Source organism: Castor canadensis, chromosome 6 (assembly GCF_047511655.1).
Source record: "Castor canadensis chromosome 6, mCasCan1.hap1v2, whole genome shotgun sequence".
In the NCBI taxonomy this organism is placed as follows: domain Eukaryota; kingdom Metazoa; phylum Chordata; class Mammalia; order Rodentia; family Castoridae; genus Castor; species Castor canadensis.
Window position 1 is genome coordinate 45,249,763 of NC_133391.1, and position 21,724 is coordinate 45,271,486.

The 21,724-nt window shown below is 34.5% G+C and overlaps 1 protein-coding gene across 9 annotated transcripts in view; it reads right to left on the reverse strand.

Moving 5' to 3' along the window:
• Positions 1 to 7,509: 7,509 nt before the first annotated feature.
• Btbd8 (BTB domain containing 8) overlaps positions 7,510 to 21,724 on the reverse strand; it is a 79,837-nt gene continuing 65,622 nt past the window's right edge. For 4 of the 9 annotated variants that reach the window (XM_074076488.1, XM_074076489.1, XM_074076490.1 and 1 more), the window contains 7 exons: positions 21,358 to 21,487; positions 18,955 to 19,016; positions 15,152 to 15,824; positions 14,718 to 14,805; positions 14,185 to 14,321; positions 10,383 to 12,701; positions 7,526 to 9,105 (listed from right to left, as the gene is read on the reverse strand). In XM_074076488.1, the coding sequence (XP_073932589.1) occupies positions 8,636 to 9,105; positions 10,383 to 12,701; positions 14,185 to 14,321; positions 14,718 to 14,805; positions 15,152 to 15,824; positions 18,955 to 19,016; positions 21,358 to 21,487 (3,879 nt within the window). In that variant the 3' untranslated portion in view covers positions 7,526 to 8,635. Of the gene's footprint in view, positions 9,106 to 10,382; positions 12,702 to 14,184; positions 14,322 to 14,717; positions 14,806 to 15,151; positions 15,825 to 18,954; positions 19,017 to 21,357; positions 21,488 to 21,724 lie in introns of all 9 variants that reach the window. The other 5 variants (XM_074076485.1, XM_074076486.1, XM_020159537.2 and 2 more) reach the window with 2 other exon arrangements.

The following is a 21,724-nucleotide window of genomic DNA, read 5'->3' on the forward strand; positions in this document are numbered from 1 at the left end:
CCAAAGAACATCATATATGTATGGAAATATGAGAAAACCCTCACCTTGTACAATTAATGTATACTAATAAAATAATTTAAGAAATAAAATGGTGAAAGATCTGATTAGACATTTCGCAGGTGACATGCAAATGGCCCCAAAGAGATCTGGGGATGTAGCTCAGCAGTAGAGCACTTAGCTGGCCTACATAAGGTCCTGGGTTTGATCTCCAATACCACACACACGAAGCCAAGAACTTGTATGAAAAACGCACATCATCATTATCATCATCAGGAAAATGCAAATTAAAGGCACGAGATAAAGGGATTTCATTATCAAAGAAAAAGGACCATACTGTTTGCAAGAATGTAGGCAAAAGTTAACTCTTATGTACTGTTGGTATGAATTTAAAATGGTATAGCCATTGTGGAAAAAGAGTATAAAGGTTCCTCAAAAACTAAATTATAAAACTACCACATGATCCATCAATCTCCTTGGGGGTAGACTGTGTTTCAGAAGGAAATGAGATCAGTATCTCAAAGAGAGAGCTGTATTCCCAGGTTTACTACATTACTATTCACAACAGTCAACATATGGACTCAACCTAAGTGCCCAACAACAGATAGCTAGATAAAGAAAATGTGGTAGGTACTAAATAGAATCCTAATCAGTTTTTTTAAAAAAGGAAATCTTGTGACTTGTGATACGGATGAACCTGGGGGGACATTATGCTAAATGAAATAAAGCAGACACAGAAAGCCAAGAACTGCATTCTACTTATATGTGGAATCTAAAAATGGTTTAACTCATAGAAGCAGAGTGGAAGGATGGTTGCAATGGGCAGGGAGAAATGGGAAGATGTTGGTTCAAAGGGTATGAAGTTCAGTTATGCAGGATCAATAAGCTCTGGAATTTTAATGTACAGCACAGTGACTACCATTAGTACTACTGTATAGTGTACGTGAAATTTTATGAGTCAGCCTTAAATGTTGTTACACACAGGCACACCAAGAAAATTGTGCCTTATATGAACTGTGGGCACAAAAAAATATGCACACGCAATTTGGGTATTTTTTCTCAGAAACATCTTTCCTTATTAGATTTATGAAGCAATTTTAATCACTGCATAATGCATTATATAGATGTATCATAAATTATCTTGCCTTTCTTCAGTGTACATTTAGTTACTTCTCAACTGTCACTATTATATCTGACTTTCCAATAAGTTTTTTTTTCAAATTCAGTTTTTTAAAAGTTTTATTATTAGCATATAATAGTTATACAGGGAGTTCATTGCGGTATTTACATAATAAACATTATTTGTAGATAAATCTTTGCCTGAGATTGTTATTTTATACTTGGAACAAGGTCGTGACCCTCCTGTCTCAGCCCCCCAGGTGCTGGGACTACAGGCATGTACCATTACGCCCCACTTGAGATTCTATTTCTTTGCTTTCTTCATTTTACTTATTTATTGTTTGGGTGATATTGGGTTTTGAACTTAGGGCCTCAGTCTTGCTAGACAGGGCTCTACCATTTGAGTCAGGTCCCCAGCCCTTTTTTGCTATAGCATTTTTGCCCTGGGCCAGCCTCAGACCTCAATCCTTCTGCACTGCTGGGATTGCAGGCATGAGCCACAAAACTTCAGCTTATTTGTTGAGATGGGAGTCTTGCCAACTTTTTGCCCAGGCTGGACTTGAGCTGCAAGCCTCCCAATCTCTGATTCCCAAGTGACTGAGGTTACAGTCACCATGCCTGGTTCCAAGATTCTACTAATTTCTTAATGGCAGATCCCAAAGGTGACAGGACTAGGTTAAAGATATAAAGTTATGAACACTCTCAATATAGAATTGCTCAATTGCTTACTGAACTCTCCAAACAACATTATGATCCCAAACTTGCTACACTGATTTTCTTAAAAGCCCTTTAAAAATACTTGCAAATTTGAGGGGTCAAAGTAGAATCTTGTACTTTGATTTACCCTTCTCTGATTAGTAGCAAGATTATACATTCATCACTCTTTTCTCTTTACCTTGGCTTCTTGCTTCTATTTCTGAATACTCCTTTTTCAGTCCTCCTTTGGTTTTTTTTTTTTTGACTATTCAGCAGTATTTTTGTCCCTTGAATGTCCCACAGACATCTCAAACTCAGTATGTCCCCAATTAAACTCATTTTCACTCCTACACTTGCTTCAATTTTTGGCTGATGATGCCATCAGCCACCCAGGCATCTTAGTCAGAAAACTAAAGCTTCTAAGATGATTCCCTTCTCTCATTCCCACATCCAGTCAGTAGGTTATTCCAATTCTACCTCCTAGAGCTCTCAAATATATCCACTCTTCTCTGCCTCCATTTTCACGGCTGAGTTCATGCCTTTATTACTATAAAAACTCTTCACTAGTCTCCCTGCCTTGTCATCCTACTCTGTTCTACCTTATATACTTCTACCAGAGGCATCTGATAGAGATCAGTTCAAGTTCCTCTCTGGATTCTACTTTCCTATCCAGTTTCATCTCTTGACCTCTTCATCCATGCCCTTCTCACCAGCCATAAAGGAACAACTGGAATTCCTCAGTGCCTCTGAGCTCCTTTTCTCCCAAGAATGTTTGTCTGCCTTTGTCTTGTGAATTCCTACTAATTCCTAGAGTAAGAGAGCCTATTTGAGCACCCCTGAATCACTTCTCAGCTTTATATACCAATTGGGCTTTGCACAGAGCTTCATTATGACACTTAACACTGCAATTTTACCATTTTTATTTATCAATCTCTTTCTAGAGAGAGATTAGACTGAGATACTCAAAGACATCTTTTTATTTCCAGTCCTAGTGAAGTTCTCAGAATATAGCAGGCTCTCATCATGTGGGATGAATGTTATTTCTGATAGAAAATTTAAAATTCCTTTCCATCTTCTCCTGCCATCTGATCATTCATTAAGTCCTATAATGTCAACCTATATAATGTCTCTGTTACCAAATCCTCCTCCACTCACTATTTCTGAGGCTAACAAAGTTATTGTAATTATATCCTAATAGGTTTGGATGCTTCTCCAAACCAGGTGGTTTTCTTTATGGCTGACAGTTATCTTTCTAAAGCACACCTGGTTATACTGCCTACGTAAAAAAACCAAGCAACTCTGATGATTACTCATTGTCAGTTGTACATGGTTATTTACTAAGAACACAGGAATTAATAGAAGGAAACACAATGCCTATCAAATCCATGGCTTAGAATATTTAAATACCTTGAAGATAGTCAGTACCTCTCAAATCCAGCTCCAGCTTAGCTCAACTATATCTCTTATTACTCTTTCTTCCTGTCCTCAATACCTATCCTGGTCAACATTGCTCAGTGTGCTGTTGTATACAGACTGCTTTATCACCATGCAAATTTTTACTCACCCTTGAAAGCTTGCATCAGATCTCGCCTGGTTGCTCTAAGAAATGGTACAAAGGAGCTGGGTGTGGTAGTACATACCTGTAACCACAGCTACCCAGGAGACAGAGGCAAGAGGATCATGAGTTCAAGGACCAGACTAGGGAAAAGTTAGCCAGACCTCATCTCAAAATCAAAGTCAAAGAGCTATGGAGACAGCTCAATTGGTAGACCTCTTCCCAGTATGGCAAAAAAAGGGGGGCAGGGATAGGGACTTTATTTTTTTTTCTTTTAAATGCTAAAATTTTAATTTTTCTTAAAAATATATACATTATTTAGTAACTAGAAAAGAGCACATGCAAGTAGAATCTGACAATTAAAAAAACTTATTCATTTATTCACATGTGTGTACATTGTTTGGGTCATTTCTCCCCCCTACTTCCCTCCCCCTTCCTCCCCCCTCCCTTCCAGCAGAACCTGTTCTGCCCTTATCTCAAATTTTGTTGAAGAAAAGATAGCATAATAAGGAAGTCATAGCATTTTTGCTAGTTAAGGATAGCTATACAGAAAGATTCCTAGCATTGCCTTCATGTACAAATGTGTTACAACCCACGTTGATTCATCTCTAACTGATCTTTACCCTGGTTCCTGATCCCCTTCTCATGCTAACCTCTGTCACTTTAAGGTTTCTGTATTAGTTCCTCTGGAGTAAGGACATCAAACACTTTCATGTTTTGGGTTTTCTACCTATTCCTGTATCTCCCGTATGTGCTCTCCCCTTGTCATGTGATTCAAGTCCAACCACATGGCTGCATTTGCCCTAGATCTAAAGTCCTCATAAGAGGGAGAACATACAATTTTTGGTCTTCTGAGCCTGGCTAATCTTGCTCAGAATGATGTTCTCCAGTTCCATCCATTTACCTGCAAATGATAAGATTTCATTCTTCTTCATGGCTGAGTAAAATTCCATTGTGTACAAGTACCACTTTTTCTTGATCCATTCATCAGTAGTGGGGCATCTTGGCTGTTTCCATAACTTGGCTATTGTGAATAGAACTGCAATAAACATGGGTGTGCAGGTGCCTCTGGAGTAACCTGTGTTGCATTCCTTTGGGTATATCCCCACAAGTGTGATTGCTGGATCATATGGCAGGTCTATGTTTAGATTTTTAAGCCTCCATATTGTTTTCCAGAGTGGTTGCACCAGCTTGCATTCCCATCAGCAGTGTAAAAGGGTTCCTTTCCCCCCACATCCTTGCCAACACATGTTGGTGGTGGTGTTTTTGATGATGGCTATTTTAACATGGGTGAGATGGAATCTTAAGTGTGGGTTTGCATTTCTTTTACGGCTACAGGTGGTGCGCATTTTTTCATGTGTTTTTTGGCCATTTGAATTTCTTCTTTTGAGAAAGTTCTGTTTAGTTCAGTTGCCCATTTGTTAATTGGTTCATTGATTTTAGGAGAGTTTAGTTTTTTGAGTTCCCTGTATATTCTGGTTATCAGTCCCTTGTCTGATTATAGCAGGCAAATATTTTCTCCCACTCTGTGGGTGGTCTGTTCAGTTTAGAGATCATTTCTTTTGTTGTGCAAAAGCTTTTAAATTTTATCACTTCAAACTATATTACAAAGTAATAGCAATAAAAACAGCATGGTACTAGCACAAAAACAGACATGAAGACCAGTGGAACAGAATGGAGGACCCAGATATGAATCCACACAACTATACTCACCTCATTTTTGACAAAGGTGCCAAAAATATATGATGGAGAAAATAGAGCCTCTTCAACAAGTGTTGCTGGGAGAAGTGGTTATCAGTCTGCAAGAAACTGAAACTAGATCCATGACTATCAACTAAAAATTGATCAAGGACCTTAATATCAGACCTGAAACTCTGAAGTTAGTACAGGAAGGAGCAGGAAACACTCTGGAATAGGTATAGGCAAGGACTTCAACAGAACCCCAGCAGTCCAGCAACTAAAAGAAAGGATGGACAAATGGGGATAGGGACTTTAAACTCTCTCCATAAGCTCAATCTGTCTTCTTCAAACAACCCAATTCAAAATTTAATTCTTTTGGATGAATGACTGGAGTTTTGCAATTTCACATGAACTATGTGTAAAAATATCTTTTCAAAAATATTTATAGTTTTATTGATCTGCAACATACCATGTAGAAGTTCTTTTTAAGAAACTGCATCATCAAGCAAGTCCTTTGGCCTTCACTTCCAACTGATCACTCTAAGTTCCTTCTTTACAGAAATTCTGTTATCTTAAAGTTCTGGGAAATGAACCCAGGACCTTGTGCATGCTAAGACACTCCTGAGCTGTACCCGCAGCCCACTCTTAGAGAAATTCTGAAGCAGTCACAAAACTTGGCTTGACCTAAGTTTTCTTTTCCTGACAAGCTCTATGACTTCTTCTGAGTTCCCATAGTTCTGACCATATACAATGCTATCTTACTAAACAATAATCCAGTGTTATTTTCTCTTTTGGTCTCTTCCACTATGGTAATTCATCCTCTCCATCAATTTGTTCATGTGAAAGAAAAAAAGGGATATAATTTAAAATTTTTTAAAAGTTTCTTTTGTGTAAAATATAGATGGTAAGACTTATCTCAGAACTGTTGTGATAGCAAATGTGCTGATGCATATTTAAAGCATCTGTCACAGTGCCTAACATATAATAAATGCTACATAAATGTCAGGAATTACTTTTCAATATATGATGGAGTACTAGTCCAGAGAGTCCTACAGGAAACAGTGGTAAATACACAGTTCACCAAAGATCATGATATGAAAACACAGTGTGCCCTGAAATTCCCCAAGTGGTAACTACTTAAGCACAAAGCCTTCCCAAAGACTCTGCAAAAGTCTATTTGCAGAGATGACAGGAAATTGAGCATATTTTAATGTACAACAATTTAAGACAAAGTTATTAAGATCTTAAAACTGCGAAAGAATTGAAGTTTCAATTGTAAAATTTCAACCTTCTGAGGATATTAATTAAAACACTTAGAAAATCTTGCATTTGGGAAAAAAGAAACACATCTTGGGTGCTGTCTTTGACTCTACTGTGAAATACATCTTTGTTCTCAGCTTTGGTGAAGTGTGTTGCATGGTAGAGATAACAGCAAACTGGAATTAAGGATACTGGATTCTAGCCCACCATTAACTGTGGGACCTGCAGCAATGTTTTAACTCCTAGGGCTTTAAAACCTCATTTGGAATTTGAAGGTACTAGACTAATCTCTAAATTTCCACACAGCTCTAAAATATAAAGTTTAAAAAATATGTATTAATGTATTGTAAACTTTTTCTTACATGGACACCCCCCCCCACTAGAAACTGGATGCTTTTTAAAAGACAGGAATAAAATCTTATTTTCACATTCTGGTGCCTTCATCCAGTGCCTATTTCTTTTTTTTTTGGCAGTTCTGGTGTTTGAAATCAGGGCCTTGTACTTGCTAGATAGGCACTTTCCTACTTGAACCACACCTCCTGTCCTTTTTTATTTTTTGGATGGTGTTTCAAGTTTTTGACCAGGGATGCCCTGGATTGTGACCCTCCTACCTATGCCACTCACACAGCTGGGATTACAGGTATGTGATCCCAGCATGTACCTGGGTTTTTGGTGGGTTACCACCATACCTGGGTTATTGGTTGAGATGGGGGTCTCACTCAGTTTGTGCCAGGCTGACCTCAAACCATGATCCTCTTGATCTCCTGAGTAGCTGGGATTGCAGGTGAGCACCACCATACCTGGTCCCTATTTCTTTACTCTGAATCAGTGAGTTAGTAACTTTCTCAGCGAGGGGTGGTGCCTGCCTATAATCCCAACACTACAGAGGCTGAGATAGGATAATCAAGAGTTAAAGTCCAGCCTGGGCTACAGAACAAGTATATACACCAAGACCCCATCTCAAAACAAACAAACAAAAAAACCACCACCAGCACCACTACCACCTCTGCCACCAAAACTGTTTCTTAAATGAATGCATGGTCCCCTTTACAGGGCTCCTAGTTTTAAAAAGACAGAAAATTTATGGTATAACAAATTACCTAATACTAACATAATTATGCTATTTTAGAACAAATGATTATGTACTAATCTAATTGTTGATGTTGAATGTATTTAGATTCTATTATTGATTGTATTTAGATTGTATTATTGATCACTGCAGTTTTTGCTAATTTAGAAAAATTCTAACCTAAAAGACTTCCCTATCTCTGGCATATTTTAGAAAAATTATGAGTTAGCTATAAAGCTTTGAGAGAGGCTAACATATGAAATGCTATTATCCTAAAGAGCAATAGCCACCAACATCAAAGGTACAAGCATTCACTTCCCAGTAGCATTTGGAAGAAAAGGTTATTATCTCTGCCTTTCTACCAGAATTACAGACTGAAAGATAGTTTTATCAAGCAAATAAGGAACTAAAATATATAGACATACTGAGAAAGTATGCATACACACATGAGCACACACAATAAAACTCAGCAACTAATCAACTGCCTCATTTACCCATTTTCAAGTTGATATTTAATGCCAGCTTACTGCAGGTGCATTTCAAAAATATTCCTAAATTGAAATGTAAAATGGCATGTGATTAACTGTAAGGGCTGACCTATGTAGACAAGAGTATTTTCCTAGTGCTTTCGAATGAGGGCAAATGCCTCTTTCTGGATATATCCTCAAAAGAGAGAGACAATATATTATATTTCATCTGCTTTAGTAAGAATGTGGTTGATACTTGAGGCGTACTTGCTTCACGATTTCCTGGACCTGAACTATTAGGAAGGCTGAGGGTTTTTTCCCCAACCCCTAAACAGCCTAAAACCACCCCAACCTGAGTTTGAATGTTATTCACAGATTGTCTTTATATAAACTGACACAAGCATAGTAAGTTTTTATTGTTAAATTGTTGTGGTACCATATGCAGAACCAAAATTAAGAGGATTGATCTATTTGCGCATTCACATTTTAAATTCTTGAATAATAAACAAGTTAATAAATGACTAGGTAGAAAGGAAAATGAATCAAGGGTTTCCTTACAAGTCTTCTAATTTCTCTAATAATTATAGAAAACATGCTCAGAACTTTAGAAACACTTTTTCCTACATGTCATATTGAATTAATAAATAAACTATGTTTTCCTCAATAAACTGGAAAGACTGTCAATATTAAGGACAGTCTATATCTGGCTAATGCAATTATAACTTGGATATGATACAGGCATGAAGAATAAAGGGGTGACATAGCTTAAAATTTTCCAGAATGTTAAGATTTTTAATGCTGAGTTTCCAGTTCCAGAATTGTCCATTCCCCTTGAGGTGAACAATCTTCAGAGGAAAAACTAGCCATGGTGATACTTGCTGAGGAATTATCAAGTGGAGATGTTAGTTCACTCCACCTGTTCAAAGTGTCAACATGTGCTATACCCTGAGGTTTTGAGCTGTCTCGTGCTAAACGTAGTGTCTGATTGATTAAATACTGTGCTAAATTTAGGTCTTCAGGAAGAGAATTTGTAATATTTAAGTTTGAATCCTGTTCAGAGAGCAGTTGCTTTAGTAGTGTCCAATCTTGTTTCGCAAAGTGCTGATTATCTTCAAAATCCGTATCTGTAACATGTGTTTCTGATTCCATTTTCTGCTCAAATGCTTCTATTACATCCATCTCATATATTGGAGAGAGGGTTTTTGAAGGCCGGTGGTCAAATATGCGGGTTTGTGCCAGTGTGTCACAATCATCTATGTCTCCTGAAATAATTCATAATACTACACAATGTAAAAATTGTTCATGTTGGTACCGCTCAGAGTTTTGTAGAACAGTATTAACATCATATAACAGTGATAGTTCCTCCCCCAGAAAAACACAAAATGGGAAAAATAACATTTATACAAAATTGACAAAAGTTTTGAGGCATTTATTTTCCTATGTTAAAAAAATTCAAGGGTAATGGTTAGCAGCAAAATCAACATAGATAACTAACAATAGTTCTCCACACTTTAATTTTAAAACTTATGATACAAAAAATAACAAATTATTTAAACTTTTAAACATAGGAAGCACACATATATCTAATTCACTACAATAGAAACTTTAAAAAAAAAGATTTATTTGATAGTGACTTTAAAAATAAGTCAGTTCCAAAGAGGGAATAAATACATTTTATCTAAAGGTTTATTTGTATATTGAACATGCAAAAGAGTTTGCAAGCAAGGACAAACAAACATAGAAGTACAACTTTTAAAGATCTCCTGTTCTTATGATTTTGCTGAATAGGGATTGCTGGTCAATATTTTTCTGTTATGATATACAATAGTTACTCAGTCAGCCACTATTGCATATTTTAAATGTGGGTCATTAGTCTGAATTATTGTAATTAGGAACACAAAAACACAAAACAATTAGACAAGAAACCATCTAAGCATATGAAATAAGCTGGGGCTTTTTTATTATCATTGCTTCTAAATATAATCTCTTTAAGGAAATTTATCTTTTTACTTGAAAATTTTAGAATAGAATTATATTGACCCTGAAAGTCATAATCTATGCAAAATGTATAAATTGTAATAATCCATCTAGTTGTCAAAATATTTCAGTGCATTTAGTTACATATTACTATAGTTATTGCACATCCCTCTTAGATATATACTAGTAGGTCCATAAGTAATATCCAGAGTATAATAAAATTTCTAAGAATTCCTATATTAAATTAGACATAAATAATGAAATAAGAACAAAATTTTGTTTTTTCATGTAAAATCTCCTAATAGGTTATCTCTGTCTAATAAACAACCAAATTTTTTACTAGATGTTAATTCTTCACTGGAATTTAAAGTGAACAATAAAGAATGACTAACTAGTTAATTCTTATATTAAGAAATTTAAACTTTCATTTAAAATTTGAAACTGTTGCTTATATAATTGTTCTATATAACTAAAATATAACATTCAGAATTATGTACAACTTTAAAATTCTATCAACTTATTTTCTTATGCATTTATTAGCATTCCTATTTCTGTACGTTACCTGCAGATAAAGCAATATTAGCTGTTGTTGCAGAATGGCTCTCTTTCACTTGACCTTCCTGAGGCAAAACCTGACTCCGAAAAGAGTCTAGAGATTTTGTAGAACTCATCTTTGGTATGTCAGAATTTGGTTCTCTTTGATGAAGCTCCAAATGGCACGGTCTTTCTTGAGATTTCGTATCACTATCCAAGAATTTGCTACGTTGCTGAAAATCATTATCTATATCACATCCACTGTTTACTTTATTTTCTGGAAAAAACTGTCTGCCTCCTTTGGACAGGGCATCTAATGTGTTCTTTTGGTATGTGGCTGAAACACTCTGTTTATCTTTTCTTGAAAAGTCAGTGCTACTAAGACCCAAGAGAGTGCTTTCATTTTTATATGCACTATTTACTTTATCTTGTTTACACTGTAAAATACTATCTTCACTTTCTTGTGAGAATCTAGAATAGCAGAGCCCTCCACGATGTTCATGAGAAACACCATCAAAAACATCAGAAGGTGAAAAAGAATCTCTAGAAGGCTGAAAGGGAGTATGGACTTCCCCTTCATCAGACCCCAGTTCTTCACATTCATCTACTGAGAGCAAAACAGACCTTTTAAACTTTTTTGTTGCAGAAAACTCACGACTTTCGCTTTCAGCTCCATCTTCAAAAGCTAAGTTAATTATTCCCTGAAACTGCTGGGGAGCTGGGTTAGAAACAGAAAAAATTTCTGCAACATTTTCTGCTTCAGATCTTTCATCTTCTGTTTCATCTGCTGAAGAAGAAACCTGATCTATTTCCTGAGCAAACTGGACACTGCCTCGAGGATTATTTTCTTTTTCTCTCAGGTGAACTATTGTAGACCGAGACCAAATTTCTGGCCTTTTCCTAGGAATCTCATCATCACTTGTTGAGTTAACTTGGAAAAGATCATTACTACTTTGCTTTTTCATTTTTACTTCAATTCTTAAGTTACTATCATATATTTTTAACTCTTCAGGAGTACTGGTATCACTGCTACTTCTTCCAAGAAAATCACGGCACAGCATAGTGCCACATTTAGAAATGCCTCTGTCATTTGACCCATCATCATCTTGTGATCCTCCAGCATCATAGTCTTCAGATCTGGGCTTTATGTCATCAGAGGATGTGGTAGCACTGCCAGTGTCAGATTCAGGACTCTCTCTCTGGTGTATAACACTGGTACTCAAATTCCAATGACCCATGAATGGACCATCTGGAGTTTCATGGCTCTCCAGAGTTTCTGATATTTCCATATTTTTAGGAAAATTTTTTTCTGATGGTTGTACCAAAAAAAATTTGGAGGAAGCATCTAAGTCTGATTTATCATGTTTATCTTCCTTCATGGCAAAGTCACTGCACATCTGACTAGAAATTGTTGTTTCTTCAACATTAATTTTAGATTTTCTGTCATCTTGAACAGAATCTAAGGTACCATTTGTCCTTTCAGGAACAGAAGACAAAACATCTTTCACACATTTCATGCTTAATTGCTTGTTTGTATCCTCTTTCCCTACTTGGTTCTCTCTATCTGATATGAAATGGATTTGCTCTGCATTTATTGAGTTTACATTCCAAACTGGATTAGAGTTTAAGGAGTTTTCATCTTGACTTGAAATCATAGATTTTAGAACAACTGTGCAATCAAATTTTGAATCTACATTATCACTCCCACCAGAATGAGAATATATTTTAACTGTATTGCAGTGATTTGTACCTTTTTGATTGAGAAATTTTGTTTCACTTTTATCTGAACAAATCTGTTTTGATTTCAGTTCGTGCTTTATTAATTTACCCAGCATTGAGGTATTTTGGCATTCTAACACCAACTTCTCTTTTTCTTGGTTGCTTAATGGCATTTGTGGGTCAAGTCTGCATGAAGACTGGAATGCTTCTGGGCCACTGATCTCAGATGGGAGATCAATCAGAGGTCTATGAGGCTTCTGTTCAGAAACAATGCACTTGTTATTATCATGTATATCATGAGGCATACTTTTTTGGACAACAGATGCTTCACTTTTTAAAAGTCTTTGAGAAGAAGACTGAGTTTTCAATATAGTCTGTCCAGGAAGAATTTTTTGCTTTGATTCTTTATTATTCAAAGTTTCACCTTTCTTTGATAGAGTTAGGTTTTTAGGCACTGACACCACTTTTGCATTAACCTTTGGCAAAGCTGTATACCCTTGTTTGACAATTTTTCTCTTAGGTGTTTGTTTATCTGTAGTTGTACTGTGGTTCAACTTTGTCACATTTTCATCAGACTGCCTTGAAGAGACTGAAGATTTTACTGAATTTGGTGACTCTCCTTGGGAACCTAAGAAAAGAAAGTTCAGAAATACAATATACTCTAATTCTGAGTGAAATTCAGTATGTTTTAAAAGTCACCATAAGAAAAATAAAAACAAAAAAGGGTAATATTTCCAATATCTATAATCAAATGGACAATTACATATTAGGAGTTAGTCACATATTAAAACTGAAAAAAAAAAAGATTTTTCTGCTAAAAATATAACAGAAACTATCCCAGGTCTTAGTAAAAATTGTTAAAATAGGATCTCTCTTCCTCAGTAAAGAACCTTGAACCTTGTATCAAAATTGGATTTGCCTAAATAAATGAGGGTAGAAATATCTGGTTTTCTTATAACAAGAAAGGTCTTCCCTTTGAAAGTATTTTGGGTATAAAAAAAGAGAAAAAACTGTGTTCTACATGGCTAGAAAAGAGAATGAAGTCAAATATAAAACAGAAAAATTATTACAGTTCTTTTTTCAAGCATGAATAAAACCATTTTACTTCTCATAAGATCATTATTATTGTAGATCATTTGGGTTAACTACTTAGATCTGCAGTGGAAAACAGAGCTGTTGATTAGAGGGAGCAAGGGATTCATTTTGGAACTTCATTTGTTTATCCTGTTAAAAGTCTTAGAGATGTTATTCTGGGAATTTAAATCTGTCAAATAGAATTACCTTTTGTTTTTGTTTTGGCAGTACTGGCAGTTGAATCGGAGCCTTGCACGAACTAGGAAAGTATCCTACCACTGAGCTATACATACAACCCTATCAAAAACTTTTAAATGTTTAATTTTCAACTATTACTGAGATATGAATAATTTTCTCTTCCTTATTTTTGATTGACTTTCAGTGTTAATTAATAATGAAAATCAAAATTATTTTTAGGATTTTACAAACTGCTTTTACATATGTGAATGATTAACACATAAAGAAAAGTAATTTTAATAATCAGTTATCATTATATGTATATTAGCAAATTATGCAACCTAATCAGTACTTTTTTTTCTTTCTTAGAACATTGAAAAACAATGGGCAAAGCATAGATTCCGGGCAAAAAATTCTTCCTCCCTACATGTTACGGCTGATTAGATCACAGCATTATTTTAAGTGCTCTTCAGTGCTAGTTTTGCAAATGGGATTCCTATGAAACTTTCAAGAAACATAGGCATACTCTATTAAAGATCAGAAATGCAGGTAAATGTGTGTCTTAATTAATTCTACTATAAAGAACAAAAACCAAATTCATGCCTCCCCAAACATAAAATACTTGTCTAAAACGTAAAAGTATTAATTCTCACCTCTACAGTGTGAAACAAATGTTAAAAAAGTGAGTGCCTGCCTACCAAGTGTGAGACTCTGAGTTCAAAACCCAGTACCAAAAAAAAAAAAAGTAAAAAGACTGAAATCATGTTTTATCTTGCTTATAAAGTTCCAAGTCAGAGTTTGCTTATCCAGCTTACACAAGGAAATAATACTCATGAGACTCAGGACTATTTCAGCTTTACCTGGAGTTTTAACAAGATTAGATGAGGCACTCTTTGTCCTTTGCTGAACTGTAGTACATCCATTACTACTTCCTCTTTTCTTGAGAATTGCTTGTACTGGATCACCACATCCTTTGCCAATGACCTTCTTTATTGCACTAAGAAAAATGATTTGCATTTGCCATTACAATGAGATTCCAAAGCATGAACTTATAAAAGATCTATGAAATATGTTTTCCTCAAGAAATAAAAAGTATGCTGCTTCTGAAAATGGAGGAACCATATGTTCATAAGCCTTTAAGTTTTAAAAATATAGGGTCAAGTATGATAAAGCAATGCATGATCACATGCTATAAGTATAAAGTAAGATACCCCTTTAATATGCTGTTGCATCAATCCTCTTGCATAAATATGAAAATCATTTAAAATATCACTGTATAAATACATTAAATTTTTTAATGATGAAAAGATTCATTATAAAATTTTAGCTAGTAGTATATATAATTAACTTTCAGAAAGTTAACATATAGGTAAAGCATTGAAGGGAGATCTACCTATTATTTATGTTAGCGTCTTGTTCTTGAATGTTTTTTTTACTGGAAGTTCCATTGGTAACTCTTGAAACAGGTCGAGATTTTAGTGCTATAAATTAAGAAAAAGTCAGTCAGTCAGTCATGAGATAGAATACAAGAAATATGTGACAAATTAATGACATTTACTGGTTAGATACTATAAACAAAACTAAGTGTTAAAATGGAAGAACTACTTTTTACACGAGTATATATATATATATAAATACTTTTTGGTATTCAAAAGTAAATAAAAGCCCCTAAGGACCATTCTTTCTAGGAACTTTAACTGTCAGGAATTATTTAAAATTAGTGTGCTTAACCTCCAACACAGGAAAACAAAACAAAACACAAACAGTGTTGAAGGTGTGCGTGTGCACACACTCAAGGTTAAAAGCATTACAAGTGCTAAAACCCACCTGCAGTGGAACTTTTGACACCTTCTATACTGTTTTTCACCATACGTCCTGGAGGATCGCAAAAGTTTAGCTTTGGAGCTGAAGACTTTTCTTCTCCTACTGATCCATTTTCTTTTGGTTCATCCAGACATGTAGGAGGAATCAATACCTCCGCACTTGAATTTATAGATCTACTGGAAGGTCCTGGCCCTTTTTTCAGTTTTGCTTTGGCATGCACATTTAAGTTTCCAGAGAGTACCTTGGGTCTGGCTCCTGTAATCTGCCCTTCCTGATTTCGTACTCCTTTTCCATTTAATGAATTTTTCTGTCCAGGTGCTGCTGCTGCTGATCTTTCCACAATTTCTGGTGACATGCTTTCCAACTTTGCATTATCATTGTTTTCTGCTTTGGGCTTTATTACAGTGTTGGGATTTCCAGAAATATTTTTCTCCCCAGTTTTCAATTCTTTTGTAACCTTAGATGTCACTTTTGTACCATCCTTTTCCTTTAAATCATTATGCTTCAAAGTTTTATTTATACTATTTCTATTGGTATTTGATGAACGTGCAGATGTTCCTAATCCATCGGATTTCATCTTTTGATTAGTAGAGAGATAACTCCAACACTCTTTTTTGTTATTTTCCCTCCAAGATTTGTTTTTTATAACACTAGAGTCAGAAACTTGTCTCCTTTGCTACAAAGAAGAAAAAGAACTCTGTAAATTGACTAAAGTATTTGATAGATAGCATTGTTTTGATAAACCAATTTTTCAGAGGAAAATATAGCAAAGTTCATAGAATGATTTAAGATCACACAAAATTCGAATTATCTTTGATACTTTTCATTAAATTTTTTATCTCTGACCATATTACCTTAGTCAAATCTCAAATAGAGCATTAAATGTTTATATAAAAGGCACTTTATTTGAATTTATGGGGTTATGATAGAGTTAATGCCTAAAGGTTCAGGATGTTTTGAGTAAATGATGAAACCCAAAATTTTTTTTGAAGGCCTACCCCCAGGTCCATACTAAACCTTTTTCATACATCATTTTATTTAATCCTTACAGCAATCTTATGAAATTGCTCCTGTATTTATTTTCATTTCAAACACAAGAAACTGGGAAGTAAAGCAGGTATGTGACTTACCCAAGGTCACATGCTGTTAGGGCAGGATTAGGACTTGAGCTCATAATTTATTACCTCAAACATACAGTAATCTAAATGGCATAATTTTAGGGGAATTATAAAGATTTTCACCCAAAATTCTCTCTTCAATTCTATCCCAAATGTCAGAAATTTTATTACTAAAGACTTAAAACTATGATAGTTCTGGAGTCCTCATTAAAAAAACACTCCCAGGAAACACAACATATTACATTTGAAAAGCCTGGTTTCTGAAAAAGTAAGACAGTAGTACAGTATTGGCCACCTGGAGGATGTGGAGGAAAAAAGTTCTAAAAACAGCTAAAATGGAGAAAGGAGGAAAACAGAAGGTACTAAAGACAAACACGACTACATTTTTCTTAGCCACCTTGATAAAGGAAAAGAAACATTTTTAAAGTTAATCAGAATTTTAAATTAAAATGTTAAGATTGTCATTCCTTCTGTATGTAAATGTTTATGTTTTCCAATGCAAAACTGTGTGAGACTGTAGAAGTATGAGGCAGAACCTATGTTGTATTCATCTTTGGCATTATTATTATTATTATTGGCGGTAGTTGGTTTTGAACTCAGGGCATCCCACTTGTGAGGTAGGGGCTATACCAATTGAGCCACACCACCAGACCCATCTTTTGTATCTATTCATTTATTTATTTTTGTGGTGCTGGGACTGAACCCAAGGCCTTGAGTATGCCAGGCAAGTGCTCTGCCACTGAGCCACACCCTGAGCCCCATCTTTTGAATCGAAAACCCTTGGCCCCATACCCATAATATACTAGGGACTCACAAAAATGTTGGCTAACTGTTGTTAAATAGTTATAACTGTATACTGATATACAGTTCAAAGTCTATTTCTAAAAATGAAAGCTTCTAATTACATAAAAATTGTCTAAGATAAACTAACATAAATATGCATGCACATGTAAGTATGTGTATACAGACAATAAACAAACACACAAACTTGGCTAAATTTAGGGAAAAACAAAGTATGGTGATAAAGAAATTACTAGACTCTGATCCTGGCTTTGTCTCTAACAAAACTGGGATATTTAAGAAGTAACCAACATCTCTGGGTCTTAGATTTTGCATGTCTACAGAGTGGGAATGATCTTCTTCAGAGCAGTGTTCTATGATTCTAACATTTATAAAGTTCAAATAGGCTTGTTCCTCATTTTTATTTTCCTGATCAAGTCTTAGCTCAAAAAAGAACACTTCTCTATTTTTTAATACCAGCCATGTTCTGCTTTTAGACCTCTTTCTCACCTTTAAGACTGATCCACGTAAGAGGTGGGTATCAGAAAGATCAAGGTTTGAGGCCAGCCTAGGGCAAGAAGTTAACAAGACCCCATCTCAACCATTAAAATCTGGGTGTGGTGGAAGCACAAGTAGGAGACTCAAGGTCCAGGTCAGCCCTACCTCAAAACTAACCAATACAAAAAAGGGTGGCAGAGTGGCTCAAGTGGTAGAGCACTTGCCTTGCAAGTGCAAAATTGTGAGGTCAAACCCCAATACTGCCAAACAACAATAACAAAAAACCTGACCCTACTTAATTTATTTTATCCTTAAATCTACTTTGGAGTATGCTTATGGGTGAAACTTATATGAGATTAAATACTACTTTAGAAACTTCACCATAGTATGGTTTGATGAGGATTCAATGTATATGTGTTTCTAAGCAGCATCTGATTTATAGCTGCAGAGTTTATATATAGTTCTTATAAACACAGGAACAACTGGGAACAGTCACCACATTCTATTGCTAAAAGTGAAGAAAAAGAGGATTAACCCTCTAAAGCATTCTTCTTACACATCTCTTCCAGTACTATTCTTTTCTTTTGGTTAACTTTTTTCTTTTTTGAGAACAGGTCTTGCTGTATATCTTAGGCTAGTCTTGAATTCTTGATCCTCTCCCCTCAGTCTCTGAAGTACTGAGATTACAGGCACACACCAACCACACCTAGCTGGGTTAACTTTTTATTACCAAAAAATTTAAACATAATCAAAAGAAGTTAAAGGTGCTAATATCCACCTTTAACACTTGCCAATTCATGGCCAATTTTATTCCGTATATACCTGTACCCATACCCATTTTATTTTGAAGCAAATACCAGATATCATATTTTATCCTTAAGTACTATAGCACTATCACAACTGCCTTTTCTATACCTACCCGTCATCCCTATCCCTGGCAATCACCATTCTACTTTCTGTTTTTAAGAATTTAATTACTGAAGTTAAGAATTTAACATTAAAGTATAAAACACAACTGTGCTCTTGGTACTTTTTACACATAAAAATGTTATGTAACTTAAAATATTAGAAGAAAGAAAACTAGAACAATTAAACCCTTCTTTTGTTAGAAGTAGGTTAATTAGAAAAATAGTGAATTAGGTCTAGAATGCTAAACAATTCCTAATGCACAAGAATAGCTCTAGCATGATACTTGCCAAAAAAGGTTTTCAAGGAAATGAAAAAGGCAGATACTGCCCATGCCAACTAGATATAAAAAATTCACATCATTTAAAATTTATATTAAATATTCACTGATAAAATAATTTTAATCAAAGGCCATATTTTTAAATTATTCAGAAATATAAAATAGTAAAATTTAAAACTGTTTGGTATCTTTTTCATTGGGATCTATAAATTTTGAAAGTTTACCTGAGAGCTACTGAATATAGGCTTTTTGCCAAGTCTTCGATCATCACCTTTATCAAATGCAGCTGTAGAAAAAAAGTGGCAATTTATTTTTATAGGAAGCATTACTATTATTATTATCATAAAAGTACTGGAAAAACAGAATGCCAGCAGAAAAAACATTATATTTTGATGAAAATAACACACATACACAAAAACCCTGAAACCAAACTAGTATAGAAAAAATGTCCTGCTAGAATTTTAGTTTTTTTAAAAAAGAATCTCACTTTTCAATGGTCCTTAAAATTTTATATTTTTTACAATTAATAAGAAATGTAAAAATCTCACATTAAAGATTCAAATATGTATAGAAAAATCCAGTTGTTTTCCAAATTTCAAAAAACTACATCATATTATGTAATATTTTATAAACAAATATGAGAAAATATTTATCCTAAAAATATAAAAATGCTCTGTTGAAATTAACTAAAAATGTTTTCTGGTTTTGCAGGTATCATGATAGAGGAAAGAGAAGAGAAAAAATCATGTGTTTCTGAAAATAAAACAAGAAGCAATCTTCAAATTTCAATCACCCTTTGAGAGTGAAATAAAATTCATTTTATAAGGTAGGTTTACATGGAACTATTGGGGAACTCCTGTTTGCTCTAAAAATAAGAATTTGAATGGTACCAGGAAAATATATAGGAATAAATGAGAGCTATAAATATTTTAGTGAATATATTTCTTTTTTTGAAGATTAAGGGCTTTAAGACATGCTTTAAAGAAATACACATAATTTCCCCAAACTGTGTCATTTTTATTAGAACAGCTAATAAAATATATTAAATTATTGGTAACTCCATCACACATCTTCTGCAATCTCTGTTCTATACGGCATGTGCTGTAACACAAAGCAAAATCCTGGAAGTGGCATAGTAAAGACTGACTTGCCGCAACCAAATGACTGCACAGTGATATAGAGAAAGACATCAATAAAAACTTCCCCCAAAGGTCAGTAACTCAACAAGAACATAAGAACACTACAACAAAGACAATTCAGAACCACTCCTTTATCAGACTTCCCAATGCCTAAGTAAGGATTCATTATAATTCAACACATTTAAGATTTAAAAATATTACTAAACTGATGCAGTATAACAGAATGAAAAGTTCCTATGCTAATTAGTTGTATTACCAATGCCATTTTGTTTAGATATGTGTGTGTATATATATATATATGTGTGGGTGTGTTTACATGTATTTGTAATTAGAACTTTCAAGAATTAAAGAACGCTGTCTGAAATTCAACTTAGCTATGAATCCTCTAAAGTAGGGAAAAACAAAGTTTGCTACCAATCAGAAGAGGGTGGAAGGACACTGACTCAAGCAATGCTCATCTTATTTTGCTTCTTCACATTGTATAGAATTTGTAGTGAAGATAAACTGGATAGAAATAAGCACAAAAAAAGTCACAAGAAAAAATTTCCAATTTCTAAAGATCCCATGATTTTTATTATTTGTAAACATAATTTCTTTGAAAAGTGCTCTTCAAATTACATCTAGTTTTACCATCATGTTATAATGCAAGACAGAGCAGGTCATATTCTGACTATACCACTAAAGAATTTAATATACCTATGCATTATCAAGAATATATTTTATCACAGATGGCTTCCATGTTTCATAGTATTAAAATATTTTCTACATAAAATACAGTCTCTTAGCTTAAAATGTTTTTAGAGGTATATCTGCTCAATATGCTAGTATTATTTCTAAGGCACCTGCTTTAGCCCAAAAAATAGTCATGAAGCCATTTTTAGTTCCACACCCTGAATTTTTTATTTTAATGTTTTAAAAACAAATATGCACTCTGATTAATGTATGCTTTCTTTGATGCTGATGTTTCAAATGGTACCTATTAAATGTCAGAGACCACTGTGCAGCATCCTGAGGGACACTCCGCAATAGCACACACCACATCACTGAACCAATCAATTGTGAAATAAAGCCATCTAATCTAGGCAAAAACTATTAAGAAAAAAATAGGAAAATCTTTAAGGCAAAATATATTTTAAAAGACAGAAAAAGTATGTATGGTAATCTATTCTTTGTGGATCATATTCTTTTATACTTCTAACCTCTTCATAAAAATGCTTTTAAGAAAATTTGGCTGGGATATTATTGCTAATATACAGTAGGATTAAAAATTGGTATCATACACAAAGGAAATGAGTTTCATTTTCTAACAGCAAAAAATAATGATTTATTAAAACTGCCCAACATTCTATCACTAGTTTTGGTTAGCACCCTATTACTGAACAGAAGCACACAAATATTAATCTGAATAATGGATTCAGAATGCCTTCAAAATATCTGCTGTCATAAAGATCATAACCTGAAAATAGAAACATTTCAAGGCTAACATACCTGCTTGAATTTTCTGTTGATCATCTGTGCTCATTAGTTTCCAGCTTTGTGTGTGACGAACAGCATAGAAAGACTGAACCAGGAAGATCCACAGCTTATCACGCAGAGCCTGGATCTTGCACGTAAAACCCTGTGTTCAAGCAACAAATCAGCAGCTGGTGAGAGCCACATTGTCATAGCAACCAGTCATTATTCCTTTCTGAATCTACTTACTCCTAAGCTAGATCAATGATGTCATCACTTAGATTTTTAAGATCGCTGAGTACATGTTACTTATGAAGGCTAGTTCATTAACAGAATTTTAAAGGGAACATTAAGCTAAATCTTATCCTTTCAACTAAACATTACTTTAAAGCACCACTGACTA